Source organism: Solea solea, chromosome 18 (assembly GCF_958295425.1).
Source record: "Solea solea chromosome 18, fSolSol10.1, whole genome shotgun sequence".
Taxonomy (NCBI): domain Eukaryota; kingdom Metazoa; phylum Chordata; class Actinopteri; order Pleuronectiformes; family Soleidae; genus Solea; species Solea solea.
The window spans coordinates 8,848,150-8,867,488 of record NC_081151.1 but is presented as its reverse complement, the minus strand read 5'-3'; the positions used below and the strand labels follow the sequence as shown (position 1 = coordinate 8,867,488).

General features: G+C 41.0%; 1 protein-coding gene across 4 annotated transcripts in view; it reads left to right on the top strand.

Moving 5' to 3' along the window:
- fermt2 (FERM domain containing kindlin 2) overlaps positions 1–19,339 on the top strand; it is a 38,868-nt gene that overhangs the window by 5,069 nt on the left and 14,460 nt on the right. For 2 of the 4 annotated variants that reach the window (XM_058614983.1, XM_058614982.1), the window contains exons 3-5: positions 9,808–10,041; positions 16,406–16,534; positions 18,423–18,455. In XM_058614983.1, the coding sequence (XP_058470966.1) occupies positions 9,808–10,041; positions 16,406–16,534; positions 18,423–18,455 (396 nt within the window). The remainder of the gene's footprint in view (positions 1–9,807; positions 10,042–16,405; positions 16,535–18,422; positions 18,456–19,339) is intronic. The other 2 variants (XM_058614985.1, XM_058614984.1) reach the window with 1 other exon arrangement.

Below are 19,339 nucleotides of genomic sequence, written 5' to 3'. Positions count from 1 at the left end.
GGAGAGGGAGGTGTGAGAAGTAAGGAGGGCCTAAGCTTTTCCTCCTCATCTCTGTCCCTCTTCCATTCTGACGTTAGCCACGCTGCTAGAATTCCATAAAAGTCTTCGATGAAGCAGGAAATGACTTCCAGGGATTGGCATGTTGTTCTCTGGTCACTGCCGTCATTGCTGGATTCTCTGCTATCCCCCCCACCCCCACCCCCATCTGTCAACCCTCCCTCTTTTGCTTTCCCCTTCTTTCTGTTCGGTTCTCACCCTCCTTTCTTACTACTTCTTCCTCTACATTTATTTTGTGGAAACTATTTTTATTGACTTTGTTTCACTTTTTTTGAACTCTTGGCAGTCATTTTTTTAATAAATTACACATCCACTGCTTCAGCAACATACCAAAGCCTTGCAATCAGTCGGAAACATTTAACTATAACTTTCTTGCGATTTCTGATCCACAGTCACATGAGGTGACTGTTCATTGTTAATTAAAAAGAAGAATGGGAGCAGGCTAATTGGTCTGAAGTGACTCTGATAGTTCATGTGGTTGTTTCCAGTGAAGGGCTAGCAGTTTTTGGCTACAGTACCAGCAGCCAACCACAGAGAACTTTCCCTACATGTTGGAGAAAGAAATGAGCATTTTCTCCACATTGTGATAACCCACATATTCATTTTTTAAGTGACCATCCCATATTGATTTAAATTTTGCAGGAGGAAGTGTATTTATAGTTGACTTAATGTTTTTTTAACACCAGCTATTGTTATGATCTATCAATATTGACTTAGAAGTGAATTTGTTTTTCCTGTTAGCAACTGTCCTTTTCAAGATAGTGCTTTGCTTTGCCAACTTTGAACTCTGTGTCGCTTTTGGATAAGTCACAATGCTGTCTGCTGAGATTGTGATAACTAAAGGGAGATGCCTTCATTTTGACAATGGTGTGCAGATTTCATTAGGAAACCGGCACAATATAGCACAGGATGCTGAACTTCCTCTTGGCTTTTTTTTTAATGCCTTCTCCTTTCTGCCTCCCTTTCTTTCCCGCCTTCCTGCCCCCTCAGGTTATGCAGGGTGCTTTGCATCTTCAGACCCTGTTGAGAGTAACATGGGCTATCATCTCTTTCTTGAGGATCAGAGAGCAGTGATTAGCACTTAAATATCTTTACCTTTTGATAACCCGTATCCTGAGGACTGTTTTTTTATGTGCTGCTGTGATCATGTTCCATTTATTTGTGTTATCATGTCATTACAAACAGTTCAGAAACATCTCCATGTGCAATGAGACTCTCATTGCACATCTCTTTTTTTTGGACTATGGAGCCATCAAGAAGTGTGAAATGGCCTGGAAGCCTGTATGATCATCATGCTCTCTAATCTCTCTGACAGGAAGTAGTTAGCCTAAGTAGTGGTCCTGCCCAGGCCAGAGCTTTCCTGTTTCACTTCCAAGATGCTGAAGTGATTGTCCTCTTCTGTACTCAGTCCACCCTGTCCTATACATTTCTATACACTCTCATTGTTTACCGTATATAGTGTGTTTGTTTTGTTATCCCAGCCATGGGGATCTCTACCAAATCCTACAGTCTATTTGGCAATGCAGCCAAAACTGTGGGTTGAAAAATAATTAGGTGTATTTTGTACCACTTTGTGAGATAGTCGGTATGTTCTATAAAAAGCTCCGGAGCTCAACTACGCCTTAGAATTGGACTATTGTTCTTGTCATAGAATGTTCCCTTGCAGCTTGTTATTATCTGTCGGTTTCCAGTTTAGCATGCAGGTCGTTGTTAGCATGCCATGCATAATTCAAAGTCTTCCTACCATTCATTAACTTAGAAATATCAAAAAATGTCTCCCTGTCAATTAAAAACTGTTTTATTCTTCTGTGCGCCAGCTTGTTCTATTATTTCCAAGTATTAGCCAGGCGTGGGAAGTGTGGCGTATGTGCAGAGCACCCAGGCCAGCTTGAGTCTGACTCTGGTCCAACTAAATGAAGTACACGCAGTAGCAGCTTGACTTATCTGGGTGTGTTAGTTCGACTTTTATAAATTTGATTTAGAACAATTTCAGTCAGAATAAAATGTTTACCTTGTATTTCAAAAGTTTTTATTTGGACTCACAATAACTTTTGTTTTTCTAATGTCATGTAAACATACTGACTGACAGGAAAACAAGCCGTGGTGGTGAATTTGTTGCGATGGTACCGAGCTAATGACTTGCACAAGGAAAAGATTCTCTTTAATTTGAACTAAACTTTGACTGTCACAGCTGGTGGTTTTCGGTGTACTCGAGATGAAGGGTCGTATGGGAACAATATCAGCTGCTCAATGCTCCAGATATCACATGACGTGATATTTCAAACAAGGCAGTTGGCTCTTGACACTTAAGTCACAAATTTGTGAGGGGAAAACACAGCAAGATTAAATTTTCATGTTTGTGTGTGTCCACTTTCATGAAAGATCGCTGCGCTTGTTTGGATGATTTGATCATGTGTATAGCATCTTAAAAATGCTGTTAGAACAAATGTTCATGGCTCCTCTGGGAATCTGAAGCCTGTTGCTTTTCGTCCCTTCCTTCCTGTAGAGGCAGCCACTGCAGTGAATCCAGTGGACGGAAATGTTAGAGCAGCACATTGTTGTAACACCACACCTGTGTGTCAATGGAGTAAACTGAGCTGGAGTTTCTTTGTTTAGGTTCTCGGCCCACATTTCATTCATCTAAACCTGCTCCTACCTCACAGTCTGTCTCTGTACAGATGTTTGTTTTCATATCCAGGACTCTGCTAGGGGAGCTGTGAGTGAGCATACATTTTGAAAATGAATCTCCTGCAGCTCTGCCACTCTTAAGTACATACATGATTAGTATGCCAGCCAATTTGTCCCCTCCATTTGATTTTGTCATTTCCAAAAAAGCGAAACATAATAGGGCTTTACAATTAATTCTAATCAAAAGACAGATAAAATGTGTGAAAAAAAAACCCATGATGATGATTCCCTGGCCCAAATATCTTGCTCCTAAGATGAGAAACAAATGTTTTGTTTCTTGACTGACAACAGAAAATGTCAAATCATCATGATTATATATTTTTTGTGAAAATTACTGCTAAAATGCAAAAAAAAAGTGCTACTTATTTTGTCATTAGATTAGTCTATTGATCCAAAACTTTACAGTGCTGCAGATTATTGAATTTAGAATCAACGGTCATGTTTTCACAAATGTCATGTCAACATTAGAGCTGAAACAATTACTCGATTAATCGATTATTAATCCGTTACTAAATGAATCGTCAACTATTTTGATCATCGATTTTTCATGATTAAACCAATATTTCTGATTGTTTTATCTTAAATGTGAATATTTTCTTAATTTCTTTGCTTCAGATAAAGAAGTATTAAAAACTGAATCATTTTGGTTTGTGGACAAACTTTCTTAACGTTTTATGGACCAAACGATTACGCGATTAATTGAGAAAATAATCGACAGATTAATCGATTAGGAAAGTATTTGTTAGTTGCAGCTATAGTGAACATTGCAAACTCTCAGCAGGGTTTCTGAAAAATAAACCAGTGTCTGAACTTCCCGTTGAACTTGCAGATGCATCGTTGGGATGGCTTATCGCTGTCCTCGGGGGACATCTGGCAGGATGCATACATAGATACAAGGGCCGATGAATATTCTCAAACTACTCCATTGATGTTAGGCTCTGAGAATGTAATGACATTATTCCACCAGGTCTCTGAACACTTAATTGTGTAAAGCTGTGTGAGGGCGGAGGAGCAGTGCTCTGATTATTTTGATGTGTTTGGATTATGACACAAATGGATACAAACTACAGTATATGTCTCTGTGGTGGTTTCCTCTAAAAGCCACCCCCGGTCTCTGCTAATGCATGAAAGGCAGCACTGTTACACTCTCTCCTCACTCTGAACTGGCTGGATGCTCCTAAATTTCCTTTTAAGATTTCTTATTCTGCACACTCAAAGGAAACATTGCCTATTTCATTGAATCATAGCATCACCTGGAGGTCTCTGTATTGGTTTTGACTCGGTTCTCCTGTCTATGTCGGCTTTACCAAAGTAATTTCATCTCATCCTCTGGAGATCCCAGATAAGCCAAGATGTGAACCTAATGCACCCCACGATCTGGCCTGAGGCCTTGGTGTTGACTGTGATTGACAAGGATTATCCTAAAGCATAACTCAAGTTCATTTTATGGTCTTTAGTGTATAAGTCTGTTTTTATGCGTTTACTGTGTTATCAGTTAGCAGCATAGCACCTTACAGTCTGAAAAATAGTTAGTGAGTTATCTACAGGACATCATTATGTCCTCTTACTCCTTTCACTGAATCGGTTAACACAAAGTCAATATCAATTTGATGGAGGTGCCATGATATTTTTAAACTTGTTATGTTACTTCATCTGGGATAACATTCCTTTACAATTCCTCTAGCTTTTATTAATAAGTTATGTTAATGAGCCTAACCATTACTAGTATTTTTTACTAGTATTTGAGGATCAGTGCTTGAAATATTGTAGTTGAGAGAGTCGGAATAGCCACAGTGAGCTGTTTGGTGAAGGGCCTCAAGTGACACATAGACAGTTTTTCATTGAGGTAACCCACACTTTTCACTGTGATCATGGATAAAAGAAATGGCCAATTGTTGCCTTATTCATTTATTGTCTTACGCTTTATCCTCTACATGAGGGTGGAGCCAATCCCAGCTGACATTTGGTGAAATGTGGGGCACACACTGGACAGGTCACCAGTCCATTGCAGGGACAAACAACCATTCACTCTCGCATTCACACCTACGGTCAATTCAGTGTCCAATTAACCTCTGCATGTTTATGGACTGGGGGAGTAAAAGCAGATAAAACCCACACACACACAGGGAGAACATATAAACTCTACACAGAAAGGCCTTTGGTTAGACCAGGTTGTGAACCCGGGTCTTCTTGCTGCAAGTACCTCATGTCTTTTTATTAAATATTTTGTTTTGCTGCCTTCAGAATCATGTGACCTTTGACTAGTCAACATCAAAAAAGCTGTAATTCTTATAAAGTTCTTCACCTTACCATAGCTGTGTGTATAATACTGGTGATTTCAGTAACGCATCATGTGTTCATTTGTCTAACTGCTTTGTCATGTAAGGTTCCATGCAGTCTAAATATAATGTGTTTTGCGTTGTAGAGCCTGTGACAAATGGTCTGTTTGGGTTTTATTGTCTTTTGGGAGGAAGCTGAGCTGTATGTATGTATGTATAGTAACTGATTGAAATAAGCCCAGCTAACCTTGTTGAACTCTGTAGCCTCTAAATGGAAAGCACTTGAGTTTAAGTGCTATTGGTTAGTGAATACCCAAGGGACTCAGCCAGAATACAGTAACACATCAATGCCAATGGTTTCACCTTTGTCTTTGTCTGAGTGTGGCAATAATTAGTGTTACAAGTATTTCACACGAGATGCATATCGATAGATGTTCCTGATGCTTTGAAAGGCTTCTGGATTTAGCTCGTCTGTCAGTCTTTTGTTCAAGCCGTTAAACATATTTGTCTGCCTTAGATCCTTCTGTCTGTCTCCACATCACTATTTATTCACCTGCAAGCTTGTGTGACACTCTTTGATGCGGTCTCATGTCTGCCGTACAGATAGAATCATCTATTGAACCAGATATTACATGTTCAGTATCTGATTTTGATACAATGGTGCGTGACTGCATGAGCCAGTGTGCGCATAAAGGCCATTGACAGTATCAGATCTAATATAGGACAGTGCAGAACACTTGATTCCTGTATCCAAGCTTTTCTATTCTGTCATTCACTTTGCACCAGACATGAAATATATTTAAAAAGTGAAGAGTTTTCATGCTGTGGAGAAGGGATAAAATCTGTCTGTTCATCTGTCCATCCGCCCATCTGTAAACGGATTACAACTGACACAAACCTGCTGCCCCGTGTCTTTGTTGTATTTGAAAACACGTCGCTGTGCTCTGCTGCACCTGTGGCGTCAGCCAGGAGTCACTAGGGAAACGGAGTGACCCGCCTCACCCGCCTGTAATGTTTTTATCAGCTGATGGTGGAAAATGACAAAGCGTGGTTATCGCTAACAACAATGGCTTAGCTTTGACAGCTTATGAAAAAACATTATCAGAAAGCAGGCCCACAGTGCAAAGGCAGGGGAAATGTCCCGGCCTATAAATGTGTCCTCTCTTAAATCACCATCATCAGTGATGCCAGAGATGCACTTTGCTACAGGCATCAGCTGACTCTCACAGCTTTACTGTTTACAGCCTAGACAGGACGAAAGAGGTCGATGACTTTGTATAGAGGAGCAGAGTTTTCAGAAATGTTTGTCTACAAGATAACAAAAAAGCCACAGAACAGATTTACACTAAGCTATTCGCAGAGACAAGTGAGCATATGCAGGTTGAGGCAAATTCAGGGACTATAGGCAATTTTTCTTGATGTTATCTTGCATGTTTCCAAATATTTGTTAGCAACAGCACATGCATCGTTTTTCATTTTTAATGAGGAGATGTAATTTATTCATAGACATGTTTTTGATTTTCCTCCTGTGGTTTGCCCTGACACCTTCTCTTATTTTATTCTCAGTGTGAGCTTCTCGCTGTCCTCTGCTCATCCTCGTCTTCTCTCCTTTCCATGCCCTCTCATTCCTTCTGTCTTATCTTCACCAATTTTGTCCTGTCCCCTCCCCCCTCACAGACTGTAAACATAGCCGATACTCCGACTAGAACAGGGGCTGCAGAAAGTAATGTGGTGGGGAAGAGAGGAGAGGGAAGGAGGGACCGCTTTTTGTTTAATTGCTTCTAAGAATATTACAAAATTAATTCCCGGGTTTTTAAAAGCAGCCACTGTATTCATTGTAGTACAAAACATAGGAAGTTGTGTTGGTTGAGAGTTGTGGCGGTGATGGTGGTGAATTAATAAGAATTAATTTATGGATTAATTTAGCTTGTTAAAGGGCGCACGCATACACATACATAGAGCTAATGTAGTTAATGGATAGATAAGAACACCCTCCCTCCCTCCCTCCCCACCTGCACACACTCTCACAACACGTGCACAACAAACACGATCATCGTATCATCTTTCCCGTCCTGCAGAGGTCATAAAACATGGTTTTTCTATTCTCTATTCCCTCCCCTTGTCTGTCAGACCCTCCTTGCATGCACGCTCACACACACATCACTCCACTCAGGGTCTGTGGGTCCACATTTAATGCAACCAATTACTTAAGCTCCTCGTTCCTCTGGCTGCTGCATTACGTCAGCCTTGGCAGGCTGTATTTTTAGCTTGGAGATGCCATTGGCCCTCTCTCCCTCCTTCTCTTTGGATTGAGTTACCACCTTGTTGCTGAAAGTACCCAATGGGCGCCTGACCCGGGCTGCCTTCATCCAATCACAACACATCGAACCACTGTGTAGTGACCTAAACAAACTGAAGGAAAGGCTATGGAAATTCTGTCCATTAAGGTGGGTGGTGACAAAACGGTGGAGCTGGGGCCAACTGAGAGTGTTGTGGGAACGGAGACCAGCCGAGATGTGAATGCCGAGCATGAAGACGGTGCTATAGAATGTGGTCCCTCTGTGGTGAAGTGCTTGAGTGCCAGATTTTAATGCTAGCTGTTTAGCATTGCTCCCAGACACCAGAAATTATAAGTATGTAAGAGGAAAAATGTGGTCATAGTTATAAAAATACATTCAGGTCTATTTTCAACTTTACTTTTCTCTCTTCCTCTCATTATTTCAGCCTTTTAATTGTTGCATTATACTTATGGGAGCAGTTGCTGTGATGATGGCAATGAATTTGCTGCTCTGCACAGCTGAGGCATCAGGATGGAGTGATGACAGCCAGACCCCATGCTGCTAGAGAAACTCACACAGGGTCAAAGAAAGCTTGGAATGTTTTCACTTGAATGAAACACCCAAGTGTTTGCCCAATTGAAGTGAGCAGTATAAAAACCAACAGCTTGACAAACAACCCAGTTCAGATCACACAGTCCACAGGCCTTCACGGTCTGCATTGAGATGCTGGTGGTCACTCCTGTCCCTCAAACGCTTCTCCCTAATCACCCAGCATAATCTCTTCCTCGTCCCAGAGTGCTTTACATCCCTCATGTTACCTGGTTCAAAGAAGCCAATCTGTTTCCCCCACTCGCCATTAATCCCATTCATTTGGTGTATAAACGGGATCAGCAGGAAAGTGTCAACAATGCATATGAATGCCCCTATGTAAAGTTAAGGTCAGGGAAAACAAAAGCAGCCCATGGAAATGGAAGGCTGCCCAAGGTTTGGGTTACCACGGCACTAAGCAGTTTGATTGACACAGAGGTCACCATAGAGTAGCATTCAGTATAATTGAAATTGATGCATCCTGCTGTCTTTTAGCATTTGTCAAACTCATTGCATTATACACATTTTTTTTGGCCCACATTTTTCTTTGTGCTTCTAGAGACTGTGTTTTGTTGCTGAGCTGCAGCAGAAGAACAATAACACAAACTGGATCTGTAATATTAAACAGACTCTAACTTTGGATGATACCTTTGTGATTTGGCTGACTTAACTACAGCTTAACTAACTCGATGCATTCACAAAGAAGAATTCCTGGGTTTTGTCCCACATCACTTACAATGACATTTCTTTAAGGAGGGACCCTTAAAGCCAAAACTTTCTGTCACGGTACATAAGTATTTTTCCTATGACATAACATGGCCCTGTTTTCTGCCCAATTTTTTTTCTCTCATTAAAGCAACTGACACTGCAGAATAAAAATAGTTTTTATCAAATGTTTTAATAAAAGATGACTAAGTGAACCAGTGTTTGTGTCCGGACACTGACTCAGAGAGAGAAGAGACAGCGAGAGACCCGTTGTGAGACAGAGGATAGACTGGAAAAGCAATGAAGGAGTATGTGGGTGGAGGAAATGAGACACCGATCTGCTAAGTACCTTCCTGGACCAATGCTAGAGTAATGACATCACTATTCAGGGGGATATCTGGAAGTATAATAGACTACAAATGTGCCTGTTCATTCGGTCTTAACTACCATATTTGTCACGATATGTTGCACTTCAATATGAAAGCATAGTTTATGACATGGGATAATGTAAATAGCCATGAAGACTGCTCTTGAACCAGCTAACCTGCTGTAAATTTAGATTTGCTCAGCATACTTGGTTATTTTGTGAATATATTTGATTAAAAGGATAAAGAAAGGTGACATGAAAGCAGAAATCCATTGCCTTCACTTTTGTCTTTGGCTACAAATAACCTGCAGCTCAGGTCAACCCTTCACAAGATGATCTGCTAAACAGCTGTGTTTAGTTCCCTCAAATCTCTGTTGTTTTCATCAGTAGGATGCACACCATGGGACCACAGGTCTGTCCTTATTGTTCCCCTGCAGAGCAAAAGCCTTGGAGCTATGTGGGGTTTTGGGTGGCTTGTGTCTGCTTTAGAGGGATCACAGTGCTACTTTGGAACAAAGGGGAGGTATGAAACCGATATCCCCTCAGTGTCCTACAAACAACCACGTCTTTCACACACTAGGTTGTCTCCTCCTTCTCACTTTTACTTCACTGCCCCTGTGCAAACTTTTTCTTGGCTTCTCCTTTGTCCTAAATGTGACCCCAGGCCCTAGAGGGACACATTTGGTGAGCTTAGAGCAGTACAGGGAGATAGATACAGACTCTGCTCTAGTTTCACTTTCCCTTTGCGTACAATGGTGACTAATGTAGCATTGTTTGCATTGTTTTCATCTCTGCATTTCTTTCTAAAATGTATCCCCCCCTTCTATTTTCTGCCCTTACACAGATGTGAAGAAGGACTGGTCAGACCATGCATTGTGGTGGGAGAAGAAGAAGACATGGCTGTTGAAAACCCACTGGACATTGGACAAGTATGGCATTCAAGCTGACGCCAGGCTGCTCTTCACGCCACAGCACAAACTGCTGCGCCTCCAGCTGCCCAACATGAAGCACATGAAAGTCAAGGTCAACTTCTCAGACCGCGTCTTCAAGGCGGTGTCGGACATCTGCAAAACTTTCAGTAAGTGCAGCGTAGGACTAATTTCCACAACAGCAGGCAGTGTTTGGGTGGTGATGTGTATAACCGCCATGAAGTAAACTGGAGGTGACATGTGATTGATTGACAATGAGTTATAGGAAGAATACGTAAGTGTAGAGCAGTTGCACTGGTAAAAAAACATAAAACGTATTCTAAAACAAACTGAGTTTATGTTTTTCATATGACTTTATTTTCATCCCTGGCAATTGGTGTTCTACAGTCTCATGGACTGGTAGTAAACTCTCAGCTCTAGAGTCTAGTCTTTGGAACTTGGCCTCCATTGGTCTCAGCAGTTATGGTTAGTAAACATAGATTAAGAATCTGTCTCTGGCTTGTAATACAAGGTCTCAGCAAAGTATATCTTCATGTGCATTTAAAAAAAACTCATTCACTGGCTTACCTTCCATCTCTTCTACCAATGACAGTTCTAAATTTAACTGTCCCCCATGGTGAAAGTAATACTGAAGGGCTTACACGTACACATACACCTACACACATAAACATACAATCAATAGCTTCCATTACTGACACCACAGTGACCTCTGACCTGCTAACACCTTCTTTTCTAAGCTCCGTTCTTGCCATTCGCCCCTCACTCATGAGTCCCCATATGCCATTCGGTTTTCAGGTTTAGAAAATGCCCACCCATAGAATGCCCTTCCATTATGCAGGGTCCTAACACACCTGTTGTGACTTTGTCACCGGACTGCACTGTATGTGTGTTAAGGGGCTGCAGTGGCAGCCCGTCTCCTGTTCTGAGTGGCTTCTACATGTAGCCTTGTTGTTAATATATAAAAAAATAAATGGAACACCTAAATGATTGATCAAGGAAATATAGATACCATTTATTTAGGATCATAAGCAGTGAGGTGGGTAGATGTTGGCCTGTAACTTCAGCTCAGCGTCACAGAAAATCTGTACAATTACTTTTGTAATAAGTCTTTGGCTTTTACCAGAATGTTGCATGATGCAGTACAATGTTTTTAAATGACACTTTGGTGTGATCTCCTTCTTTTGTTTTTGAATCACTGAGTATTATAGCTTGTAAAAAGCAGAAATCGAGGTAGTGGACAGTGGGACAGTATGACAGCTGACTTGATTTACAGATGGTGTGCACTGCTCCGAAAGCAGTTTGTCTTTTTTGTTATCTGGGCAACTTTGAGATTTACAATTTCCTGTGCATATTTTCTGCTGACTGGACGTGAGCTTCACAGCATAGAGAATCAGAGGGGACCGGAAGAGGCAAGGCCTTTTCAACTGGCCTTCGCTCTAGACATCCAGACAGTATGAGGCAGATATACTGGACAGACTGTGATTACTTTTCTTTTTTTCAGTTTACTATTGGCTCCAGTTCTGTTATTCACACAGAGGCTTCTCTTAGGCTATTTTGTACCCTCAATGTAGAATATGTGTTTTTCCTTTCTATTGTCTCTTTAGCACAACTCTGGAGCTAACACCAAGTGTCCCAATCAAGGGCAAAACTCAGAAAATCAAACTAACACTCCAAGTTAAAAGCATGTAACCAATTATCACTGCTGTACTTCTCCCATGTCGATGGCAGCTGTGTCCTGACACAGACACAGTCCATCTGGGCCGGCTGGGAATAGACTCTACAAAACTCTACTCTACAAAAGGTCGATGTACTGTAAAAGATGAAAATCACTCTGTTAGACTCCCGCTTTGACCTCTGTTGCCATCTGGCAGCTCCTACATCCTGTACTGCGTTGCTTCCTCGATAGTGAAGTAAAGAATTTAGGGATTTTCCACTAATCGTTGTAAGATCACATTTTTGAGTTCTCAACAATTCTGAGAATTCTCTCAGCCTTCACTTTTCTCTCCTTTTTGAAGTCTGAAGATCATAACAAATGTGGAGTTTGTTATTTTATTCATGGTGCAGTCACCCTTCATTTTTATTATTTATGAATCTGTTACTTGCTCTTAACAAATTAAAGAAATGTTAGTTACTGGAAGTTTGTTTTTAATGACCAGTCACTATGAACCTGAAAGGTTTTTCTTACAGTTATAAAACATATGGATGGGCTTTTGAATATGTAAATATTCAACAGGATAATTTGTTGAATATTTAGATATTGTATAAGCGTGCACCAGCCAAACCTGCATCAGCAATAATTTTGTCAGAGAGAAATTCTTCCCTCCAAGAAAACATTCCACAGTAAACTCCAGTGTGTTGAGCTTGGAGGAGCAGCTAATGAGATGCATTCAAGAAACCTCTTTAATCAATTCTGCCAACACACTTGCAGGCCACTAATTAAACACATGCTGCCACCAACTGGTAGGAGTCGATGCACCACAAGTTGCATTAGTTCACACTGGAGAAGAAATAATTATTGAATGTCTTTGATAAAACATTTATCAGATTTTTTTCTTTCTCGTATAATTACAAATAGTTGCAATAACAAATAATTTTTAATAATCAAATATAGAATTGAATATTTATGCCCATCCTAATATAAAAAAACTGAACATTAAGTGAATACTTGCATCAGTCATGTAATGCTTTTTTTTAAATTTTTAGATTAATTACTTAAATGATTCATAGTTGATGCAAAAGTAAAATGGAAGGTCTGATAGTTGGTAATGAGACCTGCTATGATGTATGACTTGGAGACAGTGTGTCAGGAAGTGGATTTGGAGGTGGCAGAGCTGGAGAGATTTTCATTGGGAGTGACCAGGATGGGCAGGATTAGGAATGATATTTGAGGGACAGCTTGAACGTTTCGAAGAGTCACGTGCAGAGGAGGGATGGTGATTATATTGGACAAAGGATGTTGAAGATGAAGCTGACGGGCAGGAGGAAGAGGAAGACCACAGAGAAGGTTCATGGATGTTGTGAAGGAGGACATGAGGACAGTTGGTGTAAAGGGTCTGCTGTGGTGACCCCTAAAGGGAGAAGCAGAAATAAGAAGGAGATGATGGAAATTCTTTGGTTCAACAGATCAATTAGGTCACCTCAGTACTTCAGTGATGCTAAATCTGTTCTGTAGGGAACTTGTTCTCCTGGTTTGCATGATTTGCTTCATAGTCAGACATGAGCTTGTCCCGTCTAGACAACCTGGACTCACTTCCACACACACACCACGTCCTCCCTCTAACAGGAGGCCGCTTTATTTTTCCTGTGAGCCAGCGCACAAAAAAACTTAACTCTTCACAACTGACTAACACATGACCGCTTCTTCTTGGTAACAAGTATCAGGCTGTTCCACTTAAACAACTGTGTGTTTTTTTTTGTTTTTTGTAAGCACATCTTTGCTATCATTTGTGGGAAATCTGAGATAGAATAGCAGGAGGAAAAAACATCTCTGGAAAAATATTCAGCGATAATACAGAACTTCTCTGAATCATCAAACGTGGGTCCGGAAAGGAAGGCGATAAAGAGAATGTCCATGTGTATCAATAGTGCAGGTCATAGAGAGCTCAGGAAGATGAGGCTGAAATATGCATTGGCAGCTTAGGATTGCAACAAAATATTTTGTCAGAATGCGTTATCCTCCAGAAACCTTTCTGAGGCTGTTCAACCTGTGGTCTGCCTCACTGGCCTGGGCCACTGTTGTCATAACACAAGCGGAATGTGGTGTGGCCCTTAGCGCCTACTTCTAAATTACAGTGCATTATTATCCCTTTAAAATGGCCCCTTAGTACCATCCATTTTAGCCTCCTGTCCCATGGAAAAAAAGGAAATCTCTGACACTGTTCCTAAGCCCTTAAACATCAAGTATGTGACGTTTAGGTGGGTTTATCGGCAGAAAATGAATATACTCCAAATAGGTATGTTTGTGTAAGAATAACCATAGGTTCTCTTATGCTCTTGAGAATGGTCCTCCATGTGTTGTACTTGGCACTCTCACCATTAGGTTACACCAGTTCTTGCACAGTGGACTTAAAAATCATGTGCTTTTGTTTGTCCTTGTAAAGTTGGAGTGATATACCATCAAAACAGATCTTAACTTATGTTAGATTCAACTGCATTGAACTCATCACCAGTTAAATTCTTACAACTTAAGATATCCACGTCACATGCAAACTTATCCTTTCTTAGCCGTTGTTTTTTTTTTTACCCCAATTCTTTTGCCTTTCGCTAATATTGATCAGGTGATGAGTATCTGTTCAAATATGCCAGTGGAAAATACAAGGTGAAATCACTCCTTTCATTTTTTTTGTCCATGTAGGGTCTCCATCTGTTTGTACTGTAAACTTTGGTGCTGTAAAATTAGACTGTGACGGTGTTTGTGATTCTTCTGTGGCTGGCCTTACTCACTGCAGTGAATCATGTGTTCCAAGGAGTAGGTCTCGCAGGCCCAGCTGGCTCTCATTCAACCCCTCTCCGCTGGCTCCAGGCCTGGAGTCTGCAGGATGGAAGATTGGGGGTCTTATTGTCTAAGGTGTCATTTCTGCAAATGGAAGGCAACCAAGCTTTTGAAAGCACTCAAAACATCATTCACCCAACCACCTCATCATGACACTGACCACAAGCATGCCGTATGTGTAGGAACAGTAGTTCCCACCAGTTCATGATTCTCAAATTATCTCTATAAACATGCAATTCACTCTGCCGTGTATGTCAGCAGAAATGCACTGCTTCCCTATCTGAAAAGTACAAGTGGAGCGTTTTCCTCCAGGTTTTTCTTCTTTAATCTTTGGATTGTATGTCCATCATATCTAGTACGCCTCCACTCTCTTCATGGGTCAGATGAAAAAGCATATGTGTTTGTTTATTTACCCCACTCACAGTTTCCTCATATGCTGAGACCCAGCATTCACTTAAAGAACGTTTGTAATAATAGACCATAAACCACTTAGAGATAGATCCACATATTTAATAGTGTTATAACATTTGTCTATTTTATTAGTTATCTGTTTCTATTACTTTGCATATCATATTAATCTTGCTTAACACATGGCTAATATTTCCACTGTGTAGTAAAATACCACATGTCTCTGCAGTGCCTCACCAAGAGACAGGAGTCCTGCGTTGATACACAATTTGATACACACTTAACTGTGTGTATTGGCCGTCTTGCGGAGCTCAGGGGGGGCTAAATCTTGGCAGCACGCCTGCAACTCACATGGCTGTATAAGGGCACAGGGATTGTGCTCCACGATTGCAGCAGAGCAAGAATGAGGGAGGAGGGAGTCCACGAGAGAAGAGAAGCTGAACTCCCATCTGGTAGTTCTTAAAGCTCCTGGAATGCTTTTGCTTTAGTTACACAAACCAAACAAGCTTTCTCACCAAGCCAAGACGTTCACTCTCCCCTAATACTTGTGCGTTCCCCTCACCCTCAGTCAGCAACCTTTTTTAAAATGGTCCGCAACACCTTGTCAAGCCTTTATCTTTAAAAATGAACAGATCCTATATCAATACTTTATTTTTATTTTTTTTATTTTGTTTTACAAAAGTTCTGTGTAAAACAAAGTGGAAAATAAAAAAATAGGTTCTCAGATATAAGTGCAATTCTTAATATATATGAAATCATCTGCAAAACGAAATCCAGATGAGGATCCAGATGGGCTTGCTTCTAGACGAGCTCCGTTTCTTCTGGTCGTGATGGATTCTGATGGTGTCACCCATTAAATCAGAACCATCCCAAGCCCATCTTAAAACATCATTGCTGCTGTTGAGTGATGGTTCCTGGCCCCCAAGCTCAAGGGATAGAGGAAAAAAGAACGCAGAGAAGCTGGGGAAGAGAGAGGCTACTCTGTTTTAGTCATTATATTCAGTGTGGTATCTTGCTGCCTGATCAGGATTTTGCACACGGCTCGTCCATTTACTCACACAGAGAGTTAGGATCTTGGAGTTTATTTCATTTTTAGTATGTGATCATCATCAAGGTGGATTTTTTTCAGGGTTTTTTTTTCCTGTTTTGTGAAAGCTGTGCAAGTAGTTCTGGTTTCATGTGTGTGTGACCGGAATAGTCACAGGAGGAAGTGAGAGGGGGAAAGACGGAGCTTGTGTCTTCCCCGTCTCCCTTGGAGATTGGACACAAGATTTGTTGTCCTGAGAAAAGAGATTTACAATTTTCCACTTCTCTTGTGTGCAACTCTTCAGTATACCCATCTCATCCGTCTCTATGCTTTTTCTTACTTCTTTTCCCCTTTTGCTTCTCATCTTTTTTCTGTTTAAGTTACAGTAAAGATGCATTGTTTGTGATCTACGCAAGGGCTTGTGGGCTTTATTTGGCTGTAATTGAACTAAAAATGTCTTGTGATTTAGTAAAGCTGTGACATCAAATCCTGCCAATCTTGGGTGTTCAAATTGCTTTTGCACTGTTGCTAGTCAATGTTATGCTGTGTGATATTAAATGAACCTTCGTTCTCTCATCCCCTAAAGATATTCGCCATCCAGAAGAGCTATCGCTACTGCGTAAGCCTCGTGATCCCAAGAAGAAGAAGAAAAAGTTGGAGGAGGCAGAAGAGGATGACCTACAGCTGGAGGGTCCACTGTTGACTCCTGGATCAGGTGAGTTGAAAGAGAAAACCTCATGTGCAAATCAACGATGTGTAGCTTTAAAGCACTCGCTATAGTGTGTTCCAGCTGAAGAAAGCATAGAAATTACAGATGTGCACTCAGTTTTTTTAGACTCTACATGGAAGTAAGTATGGAGCTTTGAGTTTTATTTTTACATTTCATTGTGAAAGGTAATAATTTCTTTTCCCTCAAGCAGCAGGTTGAATAACAGGTTCCACTGAATGCAATGGAGTGTCTTCCATTTTTTTTTTCTCTCTGTTTGTGCTCACGGTTCAGAAACCACGAAGATAACTACAGATTGCTGCACCCTGCTTCTAATGACCAAATATGAATGTGTGAGTTTGAGACCTGCATGGGATCTGCAGCCATCTTCTTGGCAGGGAGAATTAAGAATGGTTGAAATTCCACACATAGTTGGTCACACTGCCATTTTAAACCCAAACCAGGGTGTGCAACAGCGTCTATAGTGGCCCTCGTCCCTCCTTCCGCCCACTGATGGGAGATTTGCAGTCATGTAATCAGTGAGAAGCAGAACAAAACCACGTACACCACTGTCACAAGAGTCAGCGTTAAGCCAAACTGCCAACACTACGAGACCTGGTGAAACAGACTCTTTGTCTGGTCTGAGTTTCTTCTGCCCTGGACTTGAATCTGTCTCATCAGACTCAGCTTAGCATGGATATAAACACTCATGTGAGTCAAAAGAGGCCTGGATAACTTTGTTTTTCTGAAAACAGCATGTGAGAGTCACACCCAAAGTTGCATCACTTCATTTCATGGGTGTGATACATTAATTCCTCTGGTGTAGGATTATTTCTCCCCCCCCCCAAGTGGGCAGCTGTGGTCATGGTACAAGGTGGTTCTGAAAAAGAGTTTTGACAGGAATTTGTAGAATGTGTTTACTGTTACCACTCTCCATGTATACTGTCACTTACACACTTCCTGTTGCTCCTCCCTATCAATCACATGCTGCAATCAGATGGTGTACTTCATGGTCAAGTTTTAAGGCATTATTTTGTCCCTCGTGAGGAAGGGCTGACCTCAGCTCATATCTCCTGATAGGAATCTCAAGACTTGGCGGAGATGAAATCAGAATCACAGACTTGTCCAGCAAAACAATCATCACAAAGATGGAGTTTTCATATTCCTGTAGCTGTTTCAATACTTTTCTAAAGCAGGGCAAACATGAAAAAATATCATGGGTGGATGGTGAAACTGTACATGACCAATTATTTCCACTTAAAGAAACTGCCAATTTTTTCCTAAACCACAATCTCCATCTTTAAATGTATCACAGAGGAAACTCCTCGTCTGTCTGCTCACTCATGTCGGTTACCACGCAGAAGTGGTCATTTTTGTCGAAAAATAAAATACACAGTGACTAATCTCCAGCTGTTATTGTGGCTCTGAGAGCCATGATGTTGCCCATGATACCAGTGCTCCAGGTCCTGGGAGCAGCACATTTTAATGTGCTTGTTGCATCTAATTTTACCTTGGTGTCAGCACAGAGAATGGCATAACTCTGCCAGCGAGTACTTTATATCTTTGCTGCAGCATATACGTGCAGGGCTGGGTCACGCTGGCCGGTGTCTTGCATAGATACTCAGTCGTGCTGGCTATAATCGAGTGGATGGAAATGACAGAACCTCACTAGCCATGCCAGGGTGTTCTCCCTCTGCAAAGAGGGTAAACTGAGTCATCCACCCTGAGGCAGGGAGTTGGCATTCTTCTATTTCTCTATATTTGTCTCCTCTCCTGTCCTCTTTTACCTCGGTTTCAGCATCTTATATCTGTCCACTTGATGTTGTTTTCCTTTCTGTTTCGTCCCGCCACTCCTTTCTTGTCTTTCTTTCTATTATTCTCTCTCTTTTCATCCTAGCCTCTGAGGTAGTGTACATCGGACCTGTCAAAGGTAAGCTTTCCTCTTCCTCTGTCCTTTACTCTTCAACACTGCTTCGTCCCCTTTCCTCCCTTCCCTCCATGTGACTTCCCCTTGAACACTTGAGTGTTGAGGTCCCATGACACTGCTAACCCTTTAGGACGAGGAGCCAGGTCACCTGACTGCTCCTGTAGTGGAAGTCAGCTGTACAAATGTCACATGGTGTAAGGGTTCGCCTCAGATTAGAAAGTTTAGTTTAGATGTGAGAAAATGTCATTCTGTCATTCTCAATCAAAGTTTCTGTTCAGATGCTGATCAACTTTCAACTGATCAAAGTCTAGCAATAAAGTTGACGGCTTAATTCACAATAATTCAGGCGAATTTCCGGTGATATTAATTTAGAGTCTGAGGTGAACAGACACTGACATTCATGATAATATTATGGTCTTCTTCTTCTCCAACTGTCAGTTTCATACTGCTAGTTTTGTGTGTAATAAAATATTTATTATTTAATCTGTATTACAGACGGTCAACTCTTTCTATAAAATTCTTTGAACCCTGATTTGAATTTCCCAGCATCCTTAATCGGTGATTATAATGTAATATCAAGTATACAGTTATCACATTACTATACATTTATTAAAGTGGTAAAGTGAAATAAATTACATAACTTATGGATTTACACTATCTTCATTTTCTTAAAGTAAATTGTTGAGCCAGGTCACTGAACGAAAGTCTGCTCATAGTTGACTCCTCTGAATTAGACGAGAGTGACAAGTTCTAACGCCACGTCCCGGCAGGTGTTTTGATAAAAGTAACGCAAAAGTAACGCAAAAGTAACGTAACACATCACTTTGCATACAAGGTAACATTGTAAAGTAACTTAATGCTTTTAAACACAAAAACTGACTAAAGTA